Raw genomic sequence first — 12,563 nt, 5'->3', positions numbered from 1 at the left:
GCCTTTGAAAGAAATATCATATTTACCAATATTTCGTGATATACTCTCCTGGTTCCACACTTGTGTTGTCAATACAAAGGATAGAATTTAAATATTTTGATTGTATTTTATTAATCTAGATAATCATAATATTGTACAGTTTCCAGATATGATATTGGACAAGTCTGTATACATTTTACAAGTAATTTTTACATTACGTGTATGAATATAAAGAGCTCAGATGGCAACCCAGTTCTAAGCAAAGAAGGGAAGGCAGAAAGGTGGAAGGAGTATATAGTAGGTTTATACAAGGGCGATGTACTTGAGGACAATATTATGGAAATGGAAGAGGATGTAGATGAAGACGAAATGGGAGGTAAGATACTGTGTGAAGAGTTTGACAGAGCACTGAAAGACCTGAGTCGAAACAAGGCCCCCGGAGTAGACAACATTCCATTAGAACTACTGATGGCCTTGGGAGAGCCAGTCCTGACAAAACTCTACCAGCTGGTGAGCAAGATGTATGAGACAGGTGAAATACCCTCAGACTTCAAGAAGAATATAATAATCCCAATCCCAAAGAAAGCAGGTTTTGACAGATGTGAAAATTACCGAACTATCAGTTTAATAAGTCACAGCTGCAAAATACTAACGCGAATTCTTTAGAGATGAATGGAGCAACTGGTAGATGCGGACCTTGGGGAGGATCAGTTTGGATTCCGTAGAAAGGTTGGAACACGTGAGGCAATACTGACCTTACGACTTATCTTAGAAGAAAGATTAAGAAAAGGCAAACCTATGTTTCTAGCATTTGTAGACTTAGAGAAAGCTTTTGACAATGTTGACTGGAATACTCTCTTTCCAATTCTAAAGTTGGCAGGGGTAAAATACAGGGAGCGAAAGGCTATTTACAATTTGTACAGAAACCAGATGGCAGTTATTAGAGTCGAGGGGCATGAAAGGGAAGCAGTGGTTGGGAAGGGAGTGAGACAGAGTTGTAGCCTCTCCCCGATGTTATTCAATCTGTATATTGAGCAAGCAGTAAAGGAAACAAAAGAAAAATTTGGAGTAGGTATTAAAATTCATGGAGAAGAAGTAGAAACATTGAGGTTCGCCGATGACATTGTAATTCTGTCAGAGACGGCAAAGGACTTGGAAGAGCAGTTCAACGGAATGGACAGTGTCTTGAAAAGAGGATATAAGATGAACATCAACAAAAGCAAAACGAGGATAATGGAATGTAGTCAAATTAAATCGGGTGATGCTGAGGGAATTAGATTAGGAAATGAGGCACTTAAAGTAGTAAAGGAGTTTTGCTATTTAGGACGTAAAATAACTGATGATAGTGGAAGTAAAGAGGATATAAAATGTAGACTGGCAATGGCAAGGAAATCGTTTCTGAAGAAGAGAAATTTGTTAACATCGAATATAGATTTATGTATCAGGAAGTCGTTTCTGAAAGTATTTGTTTGGAGTGTAGCCATGTATGGAAGTGAAACATGGACGATAACTAGTTTGGACAAGAAGAGAATAGAAGCTTTAGAAATGTGGTGCTACAGAAGAATGCTGAAGATTAGATGGGTAGATCACGTAACTAATGAGGAGGTATTGAATAGGATTGGGGAGAAGAGAAGTTTGTGGCACAACTTGACTAGAAGAAGGGATCGGTTGGTAGGACATGTTTTGAGGCATCAAGGGATCACAAATTTAGCATTGGAGGGCAGCGTGGAGGGTAAAAATCGTAGAGGGAGACCAATAGATGAATACACTAAGCAGATTCAGAAGGATGTAAGTTGCAGTAGGTACTGGGAGATGAAGCAGCTTGCACAGGATAGAGTAGCATGGAGAGCTGCATCAAACCAGTCTCAGGACTGAAGACAACAACAAACAACAACATTGTTACAGTTTTAATTGTTTCTTGAAAGTTTGTTCAATATTACATTGTGCTTTCACTTGTTCATATTCGAATGAAACGTGCACCATGATCAGGCCTAAGTGATCAATTATTAAGAATTAGTTAACATTTGTTACCTTTTTCAAAAAAAAAAAACCTTTACTGTGTAAAAGTTTTACTCCAAAAGAATTTTTTTTAAATTTCTATGTGGATGCTCTTGATATTGCAATTGAAAACAGTATTTGCCGTGAAACAAATAAGTGGCAATGCTTGTTTTTTGCGTTAGGCAGCTGTCGAAATATTACAAAAACTCAAATACCGGAGGTGAAAGCATGCATTGAATGCTTGTGCAATTTTCGAATTCTTGAGGAAGCATATCTGAATCGATTTTCTTTGACGAAGATAATCTGTGGAATTGCCCGTTTGCCGACGTTTTGGGGAAGTTGTGAGATCTTTGCATGTTGACGAAATACACAATTTTATGTAACCTGTGGTGTTCGGGAAGTATATAGTTTTGATGTGTGTTGTTCGTGTGACGTACTTGACATTTTTATATTCTCTCCTATCTAGTATGTGCGATGTCCTCTGCATTGCTACGTAAAAGCCTTCGTTTGTTTGAAGACGATTTGACAGAAAAAGGTGATAATTGATTAAATTACTGTTCTAATCAATTGATATAGCAAAATTCTACTCTGCATCAGTTTTATTTTCCTTATTAATTTAAAGAATAAGCTGTCTTATTTTCTGCAGGGAAATTTCTGCGTAGCGTCATTAAGCATAACTTTCCTTAAAATCAGGGTCGCGAATACAACCTTTTCAGTATGTATCCGAAAATGTCTGTTTCGTTCCCACCCTTTTACCGTGCAAATCGTGTAGTTTGGGCCAGTTATGTGCTATTCTGCATACATGTCTATTCTTATATTAATGCTAAGTCATTCGGAAGCGGCACATTCAATATGTTGTCTTCTCCTTCAGTTCAGGACTAACCGAAGACTTGTTTACAAACTTGGAAGTCACTAACTCATCTCTATTTCCACTAAACCATTTTTCTGTCTGCTCAACACAGACGGTTGTCAGTCTGCCTCAGTGTAATAGATTGTAGTTTTCATGTGTTCCTCGTATGTAAATGCAAAACCATTTGTAGGCCTAGTTTATTCACCAAACTGTGTTTTTTCCCATCCTTTGACATATTTCCTCCCAAAATCTAGAATTTTATGCATTTTAGTATCTGTATTATATTTATCCATATGTCTCACTATGCTACCATTTGCTGTTTACAGCTTAGTTAAACTTCCACAAGTGCCCATAGGATTTTTGTGCAAATTTCTGAGAAGATTGTTGTTGTAATAGCCAATCTTCCAAAAAGTAACAAACCGCGTGATTTAGATTTAACTACTGTGTGCCAATTTTCGAAAGGGTCATTCTATACCAAATCACCCAATAAAAAATAAATTTTATACCCACCTCCTTAGATTTTCATGAAATTTGGCTCGGATGGTTCTAATACCATCCTGACAACACCTGCAAATTTTTTTGCTGTATCTCCTATAGCTTTTTTTAATAAATTTTTAAAGTTTTTGTTATGCGTTTTCCGAACCTTCGGAAATGGTAAATTTAATTTGTATTCAAGACTTTAAAATTGCTTATCTTAAAAACTCTTTTAGATAACATCATGAGCTTTGCAGCAAGTTTATTTATTATACATATTTGAAGATAAAAATGATACTATTAAAATATATTAATATTTTCTATGAAAAAAATATATGTATTTTTTTAAACGGATGTTTTGTTTTATAAGAATTGCAATATCTAGAGTCTCAGACCTGATAGAATGCTCAAATTTGTTTTAATTTACTCTTAAACATATAGGCTACTTGATAAAACAAAAATGATGGTTTTTTAACATGTTAATTATAGTAGATTACATTAGCATTATGTACAAAGATAGTGTACTTATGGCACTTATGTATAACCTAACTGATTGCTTGAAACATTGAATTTTTTGAGTAATTTAGTCTTTTTTAATAAACATTAATGCTGATTCAAACTGTTTTTCCACTTCATCCAAGAGCTTTCAGTTCTTTTGATACAGTCTTTTTTGAAGTAATACATTCTTCCAGTGCCACTTGATTGAGGTGCGTCTACTACACAGACTGTGCTTCAAAGGCACTATGCAAGAATCTGCTCTTTCAGGCCAATAAAATGATGCAGCTAGTCCTGAAGGATGTAGAAATAGAATTTCTGCATCTTCTTCATCATTGAATATTGTTTTTACCAGTCCAAAGTAGGCTACCAGTTACCATCATAATTTGCAGCCACATAGCTATTTATGGATGGTTCAACACGAACCCAATCAGAAGAAGAATGGAAAGAAAAAACTAAAGAGGGTTTTACGCTATCTGTAGTCCTTCTAATTTCAACGTTGCTTGTTGGAAATGGTTTGAAGTTATGAAAACTTCTTGTTCCAGGAATGGTTTGGGTTGCTGAAAAACGTTTTTCTAGTTTTAACCATAGCAATCAGCTGCTTTTTTGTCAATAAAGTGAAAATGAATGTTTTCAATAATTTTTTCAAAAAACTTGTACACATCGATTACTGTCATTATTTGTTCTTCGTCTGAAAGCTGTAGACTGGCTTTCCTTAAAATTCTTTTAATAGTTCCTCCTAGACCATCACAAATTGACTTCCCATGACTTGTTGCAAAAAAAGTGTTGAGCCTTCAAATTAAAGTCTCTCAAGTGTTCAAATTTTTAAAACTGTTTCTATTTTTGTACTGCCCAGCACAACCATCTGTAAAGAAGTGAACTGAGTCAGTGTCAGTATGATGTAATGACAGCCTCTTTGTAATTTCTTTTTGTACAAAGTTAGCAAAACCAGTGTCATGTTCTTGGTCATCACTAATAAAACAGTGGTTGGAAACAAAAACATTGTTTTCCTCATTTCTTAGAAAAACTCCAACTGGGTGTAGAGTACAACTACCTCTATTCCAGTGGTAACTTTGGATCTCATTTTGTATAACAAAGGAATAATTATCACTGAAATGCATCACAATAATTGCTGTTTTGGGTGGTGGGTCGTCTTTCAATCTTTTAAAGGCTGCTGATTGGGATTTTGCTATAGGGTGAAGTGGGGTAAGTGTAACCACGTTTTGGCATAGTTCAATTTTGACACCAAATTGACAACTTGTTACTGAAGATATGATTTTGAAATTTCTCATGCTGTAACTTTGACTTCTGGACTTTTAAACAATACACAGTTTGTTTTTGGGGGGAAAAAAAACTGTGTTGTGGGGTTACACTTGCCCCATGGTTCGGGGCAAGTGTAACCCCACATTGTTGTACCCATACAGAGCATTGTAGAAGAGACTTGGGGTAAGTGACCTGATTTTTACCGAATTTGAGGGTTTTAAAATTATTAAAATATCTTAAATTTTACTCAAAATATGAACTTTTTTGCACACGCCTCTTTGTATATTATGAAAAACACAGAAAATGTTAGCTAAACTAAAATATAAGTGTTAGCCTAAACCATAAAACACTGGAACAGAATGCATCATAGAGGATTTATTTTTGTTTTAGGCCAGTAATTTATTAGTTTAAATTCTACAAAAGTAATATTTTTTCTTTAGTAGGCAATTTAACAAAAATTATAAAATATCTAGTGTCAAGAGAAAAGAAAAATTCACTTTATAAGTTCACTTTCTATTATTTTTCATGGTAATTGAACTAAAGTTGTTGTCAGTGTGTGTTTAATGCTAAACTGCCCTAATTTAATTTATTATATTCACACTTAGGCCCTAACTATTATTTAGTCACTGAATTTTGTATGAATCAAATGTAACACCAAATGTCAGGTCTCCCTTGTGACCTAAAGTAGGCTCAGGCAGCACTGAAATGACATCAGACGATGGAACTTCTGTCTCATCTCTTCTATCAGGCCAGTAGTATGTGGTGCAATGCTTCGTCTTATTTTTGCATCTGAGGAAAATCACTTCTGGATCTCCTAAATCACTAATTTTGGTAACTGGGCCAATAAAATGACCTTTCTTACATTTTGTTGCAAAAGCTACCAGAACATAGTTTCCAACTGTAATTTTATCTTTGGCTTCAAAAACGTTTGCTTCTTCTTCTTCTTCTTCACAGTTTATCATTTCTTTCCTGAGATCGTCCAGTGTTGTTATAGTCCCATTTCCTTCATAACTGCTCATTAAAGATAGGCCTCCTTCAGTTTCACTTTCTTCACTTGTTGATTCAACTTCCAGTCTTTTCTTCTTGTTACCCACATGAGCAATCAGAGATTTTATTTTCTACAACATTCTGAGATGCCATTTCAGATAAAGCAACAACACTTTGTTTGGAAGATTTACTTTTCATTACCAAGCCCTTATGCCGATAATGCTTTTTGTTTTGCTTTCTCCTTATTACTCTTGTTCCCTTTAAATCTTTTTCTTTATAGATGGCATCTTGAAAAGTGATAACGTCAGCTCCTGGTGCAATCCTTTTCTTTGTTTTACCAGTGGGACTACACTGTCAGACTGTTTCCAATAATAAGCTTTCAAATGACAAATCAGAAGTTCCAGAACACAATGAAACATTAGTTAGCTCGGGAATGGTTGAGAAAGAACTCTGATACTGGGAGAACTGCAGGGCTAAATAGATGTAGGCCTATAAAATTCTGGAGGTTGTTCAGCTGGAAGCTTCCCAAAAATCTGAGTACTTTCTGCTAGAGGCGTAGCTTCCACACAGTCTATGGCTGCATTATCGTTTTATCAATTACTTCTCTACTGTAAGGGAATATTCCTGCTTTTTAAAAACACCTTTTCAACAATTTAAGTGGTGGTTTCATTCCATACAGCAGTGAGCAGATGGGTAAAGTCACGGTTGCTAATTTTTACCCCTTGATGATGTATCTGGTGACGAGTTAACTTTTGGTCCCAAGTAGATTTCGCACTGCTACATCCATTGACTGCAGGATGAATTATCATGCTCAACATTGTTGTCAGTCAAACAATGCTTCACATACTGTGTCATAAAAGGAAACGTGGTTTAAAAATATTGCAGTCATAAATAAAAAATATCTTACACAAACTCAGTAGACCTACAAATCCAGCACATCAGGTATTCTGGTATCCATATGTACAGGAAGGCCAGATTAGTTGATCTAATGTGGTGGCAAAAACAAGGTTACAGCTTAAATAAATAAATATGTTCCGGTAAATTTGTTTGGCGCAAGTGTAAACCCCCCCCCCCCTCCCCCACCTCCAGTTACACTTGCTCCACATGGGAAAAAGTTGGGGTAAGTGTAACCAAGCCTGGCAAATCGAGCTTTGAGTAGAGTAAAACGATTCTCATAATTGATGTTATCATGCAAAAGTTAGTTTGTAACCAAAAAATTGTGCAATTATCCTTAAAACTGCAAAAAGACAGACCACCAAATTCTGAGCATGTCACTCTTGCAGAGTGAAAATGTAGACGTCAATTCAAGTCCAAAGATTAATTACCAATTTGTCAGATCTGACAACTTACAGTTAAATATAACAAAGAAAGGAGTAAATCAACATGTGTGATAGGTCAAAGGTAAAAATACAGCTTCTTCAAGGCACCATAAGCTGTGGTTACACTAACCCCATGGTTACACTTACCCCTAAATGAGTGCGGGGTGACCTTTTTCAATGACCTAATCAATAAAGAAATGTAGTCTTCAACACTGATAGACTGTTTGATCATTTCTGCCCCGTGTGTGTTAATCCACTGACTGATTACAATTTCTTCTTCCAAATCATAATCTTCACTTAGTTTTTCAGTTAAGTACTCAGTTAGTGCAGTATTTGCAAGACAGCTGTCACAATGATGTAGCGTGCAGTTTTGGTTTTCCATATTGCACACAAGCATCTTAATTAGGTCTTCATAAGATTCTTCAATTTTCACAGCATCCAGTAATAGTTTAACATTCTGGTGGATACTGCATACACATACAGTGTGTGCGCCTGCAGCACCAGCAAGGATACACCATTTAGGTCTCAAGAAACAAAATTTTGAAATTCCTTCTTCTACCTCGGGATTCTCCCATTTGAAAGAATAATAAAATTCTCTCAAGTTACACAAAATGAGTCTTTTTTGCATGTACACATTTTTTTGAACACTTACTTTGTCTTTTGTTCCAGGTAGCACTCTGGAACTTTCATCCTTTTCATAAAAATCTGTTAAGTCTTACTGTATTTTAAGAAAGTGTTTTACCTTTTTTTGGACCAGGAGTTTCCAAAATACCCTTTTCAGATTTTAGCTTTCTAGCTTGTCGCACCATGTACTCACATACAATAAATTCTTTCATCACTTTATTTCGACTCCAAGAATCTGGAGCCAAGGTCAGAATCTGGATTTTTCTAGACCTCCCAACAGATGAAATCTTCTCTTTCATAAGAGAAATCATTAAATGAAAATCCTTTGCTTTCTCAACCACACTTGAATATTCTTCGTCATCATCAGAACTTGGTGCATCATATTATAATGCTATTGAAACCGCCTTTTTTGCAGTCTTTTCAATACTGCTAACCTTCCTTTTAAAATAATACCCTTTACTTTGTCTGAGAAGCCATGAAGCTTTATCGGCGTTAAACCTAAATTATCAAGAGCAATGTTTGTTTGTACGAGGGATTCATTTCTGGATTCCAATGATTCTAATTCAACCATGACTTCATCGTCTGTTACACGTTCATTGACTTCAACTCTTAATTTTTCCTCACGAAAGTTACGGCATGTTGAGCAAAGCTTTTGTCCAGGTTTTATGTTGATAATTTTTGTTAGTAGTTATTTAGAAAGATCCAAGCCTACACATCTCAACGATTTTTTGATGAGCTTTTTGTGTTTTTTTAGTGGGTCTGCACATGTTGTTTGATACTTTTCAAAAACATTTAAAAAGTAGTAGCTGTGGTGTGAACATATATTCTTAAATTCACACAGATTAATTCCAGATCGTAAGTGGATCAAATCTTTTTCTTCCTCACTCAATTCAAATACTGGTTGTAACTTTTTTCAAGGTTTGTAGGTTGTTTGGAAACAGTCAGATTTTTTAAATAACCCTACACTACAGGTTTGAATATCTGACATACTGATTTCACTTTTGGTCTGATTACTGTTGTGGTTACTTTTATAGGATATCGGAAAAGAATCTCTGTAAACTAAGTAACAGTACTTACTGAAAGTTCGAATAAACTTAATAAAATACTATCCAAGCACTATTTAACACTAATAATTTTTTACTTCAAAACACAGGAGTAACAAAACAAAATCCAAGCGTACACTGTTGCTCCAAGAAGACAAAAACTTATTTAAAAATTAGATAACTATTAAACAAGTTAAAAAGCCAACATAATTTTTCTTTTATCTAATAGCCTATACAATTAGAGTATTTTAAAACAAATTTGAGCTTTCTATCAGGTCAGGGACTCTAGATATTGCAGTTTTTGTAAAACTAAACATCCGTTAGCTTTAAAAAAAAAAAAAAAAAAAAAAAAAACAACAACAACTTGTAATTTTTTCATTTGGAAGACTTTAATATATCTTTAAGGTAATTTTTTTAACATTTAGATATAACACACAAACTTATTCCAAAATTTCATACTGATATCTTGAGCATTCTTTAGTATACAAATATTTTAGTTGTGAGGATATGTTTAAGTTACGATTTCCGACTGCTGAAACAACGCCAAATCTAAAATATTTGAAGTCGTTACAGTTTGTATCACCACTAACACACTGTGTGTCAGGGTAGATTTTTCTGGAGAGTAGCCATTCATGAAGCACTACTAATACCTAATGGCACATAATGTAGTATAACAGTATATTGGAAACTGTTATTAGACCATAAGGTAACTACAGAGAAAGACTCCATAGAATTAATTAATTAATTATACTTAGGCTGGGTAGTATCTAGAATCTTAGCTGCAAGTGTGTGTATCAGCTGCTTTTCAATTGGAAAAGATGAAGTGCATCCATCAGCACCACAACACCATGATGAACTTTGCCACGAGACAACCAATGTACCTGCAAGTGCAGTAAAAGTGAATCATGAGTGGAATGTCCTCAGCAGAATGGGAAAATAGCCTACTGTTTAAAGCTCATGCACTCACCAAATTCACAACACTGACTGTATCATTCAACTCTTCATTGACTTCCAGTTGTACTACTTAGAAGCAAATACTTCCCTGTGTATCATGCTGTGTGTGAATTTTACGGCAGGAGAAACAGCACACTCTTTTCATGAATCCTCTTTTAGTACCCGTATTTACTGTCACCTAATCGGTACATACACAAACTCAGTACCCCCCCCCCCCCCCCAATTACTCTATGCCCCCCACATTGAGGAAGGCTGATTTAAGGGTGCATCCCCCCTCCCCCCCCATTTAATATCAAATTTCCACAATAGCTTTTTTCCTCTAGAGGCTTGCAGTTATCCAGTCAAGTTTCACCTTCAAATCACGCTGTAGCATTGCAAAACAAAGAATTGTTAGGTAGTTTTCCCACAGTGAAATTAGAAGGTTGCATTGGTATTTTCACAACCAGTCAGGGGAAAAAAAAAAAAAAAAAAAAAAAAAAACTGGTATCCATATCACCAAGCAGTCATGCTTATAGCCAGGTAGTTCCAGCCACGGCAGGGAACTTTCTCCAGGCTCCTTAGCCTACCCATCGGTTTCTTAGATAAATTCCCAAGCCTTGGGGACTTACAGGTTTCCAACACCCTTTTTTGGGTGTCTTTATGCCTTCCGTGACAAAGTACATGCTGCAGTGATTTAAACTGTGACCATTTTTGTAATGATTGCATCTGGAATATCATACTGTGGAATCAGTTATGTTGTAAAAGGCATGGGTATATTTTTGATAATATGCAGGTTAGGGATGCAACAAGTATCTTTTTCAACTATTGGTGCTATTTATTGGTGCATCATTCTGAAGCTGTTAGGCAGAGTCAAATGAAAATGAAATGGATGAGGAAAAAATAAGTAAATCTATTATTTCGATTCACTATAACTCTTAATACATTTATCCAACTGTGAGACACGATGGTCAGTGCCTTTATGGAAAAATGTTTGTGGTTGCCTATGGAACCATAATTGTACCCAGGCGTACATCTCTGTCTGAAGCAAATCGACAGCCATAGATGTCTTTCTTCAAGGCCTGCCCGTATGTTACTGAGGTTGTGTTGACTACACTGCAGAAGTTTCGTTGGGACGTCCTTTCACATCCTCCATGAAGTCTTGATCTTTCCCAGTGCGATTTCCATATTTTTGGAGCCATAAAGAGTGACATTCACAGCCATTGACTTGCATCAGATGAAGAGGTGAATGTCTGGGTGCAATGCTGGTTTTGTAGGCAACAACAAACATTTTTCCATGAAAACACCAACCGTTTTGTCTTACAGTGGGATAAGTGTATTAACACTTATAGTTATTACTTTTGAAATAATGAATAGTTTACTTTTTTCTGTCCTCCTCATTTTCATTTGACTGTCCCTTATAAGAACATTGACAGCACTGCATCTGTTCTTATACGTGAATACAACATGTTACTCTGATTGCAGTGTTGAAACTTCTTGTTCTGATTGATCATCAAATGTGTGTGGTTGTGGATAAAGCAAGCAGAACAGTGCCAATACTTTTTGTATCTATTTATTTTTGTGAACATATGTTGTGGTGAGATACTGATGTGATGTGTAGATCGAGGTGTAGGTTAGTTTGGTAGATGACAGTTTAGTAGTGAGTTGGTGAAGCAGTATTGAGCAGTTCAGTTAATTCAAATGAGCCAGTAGAATTATTTTTTATTGTATTAAATTTAAGTGTTCCAAGTATGTCCAAACATAAGAAAACTGGATCCTAAGTGTAACCAAATGAGGTATGCATTTGTTAATACACTGGCCACAGAACTGGGAGGATGGAGGTGTATTCTCTGTCCAGCCTCCTGATTGAGGTTTTTCAAATCACTTCAGGCAATTGCTGTTATGGCTCCTTCAGAAAACCAGAGCCAAAATCTTGTCCTGTCCTGTCCTGTCCTTACTGTGCAGATTTTGCATGACTGGTTGGGGGGCAGGGGGACACTCAAATTTACACCATCATTTCAGAGGTGATGGCATAGTTTGGTGAAATTTTTATGCTGGGTGGCAGACACATCTCTAAAATATGCCATTTTATGGATGTATGTCACTTTCTGTTTGTCAATCCACAAGATTTATCAAAAAGACCTGTTCAATCTCCAACTGGATCATACCTTAAGGTGTCACTAATTATGCAAAAAACTTCCACATTAGCTTTCTCATTTTTGAGGAAACAGACAAAGGGATGCATAGTAGCCATTATGTCCCTTCTCAGAAACCATACTTTTTCTTGTGTATATTAATGACCATTTATCAATAACATTAGCAGATGCCAATGTTATAAACACTGTCGTAAATAGGAAATAGAGTATAGATGTAGAATGAGTTGCTGATGACTTCTACATAGAAACATTAGGTTATTTCAAATTGTGAGAAATTTTGTCTTGGCAAACTTTATTGATGAATCAAGGAGCCACTTGGGACAAAAATAGTTGATATGAAACTTATAGAATGTGCACAGTTGTCTTGCCAAGAATTGGTGCTTTACCACAATTACCCAAACTTGACCAAAAAAGTTTGTCATCCTTCACGTAAGACTCACTCCTA

The 12,563-nt window shown here is 35.8% G+C and overlaps 1 protein-coding gene across 2 annotated transcripts in view; it reads left to right on the top strand.

Moving 5' to 3' along the window:
• Positions 1 to 2,274: 2,274 nt before the first annotated feature.
• LOC126354162 (uncharacterized) overlaps positions 2,275 to 12,563 on the top strand; it is a 45,816-nt gene continuing 35,527 nt past the window's right edge. Inside the window, exon 1 of one of the 2 annotated variants that reach the window (XM_050003582.1) lies at positions 2,275 to 2,512. In XM_050003582.1, coding sequence (XP_049859539.1) covers positions 2,452 to 2,512 — 61 coding nt within the window. In that variant the 5' untranslated portion in view covers positions 2,275 to 2,451. The remainder of the gene's footprint in view (positions 2,513 to 12,563) is intronic. The other variant, XM_050003583.1, reaches the window with a different exon arrangement.

Source organism: Schistocerca gregaria, chromosome 3 (assembly GCF_023897955.1).
Source record: "Schistocerca gregaria isolate iqSchGreg1 chromosome 3, iqSchGreg1.2, whole genome shotgun sequence".
NCBI lineage: Eukaryota > Metazoa > Arthropoda > Insecta > Orthoptera > Acrididae > Schistocerca > Schistocerca gregaria.
This window is presented reverse-complemented; position numbering and strand designations above follow the sequence as displayed.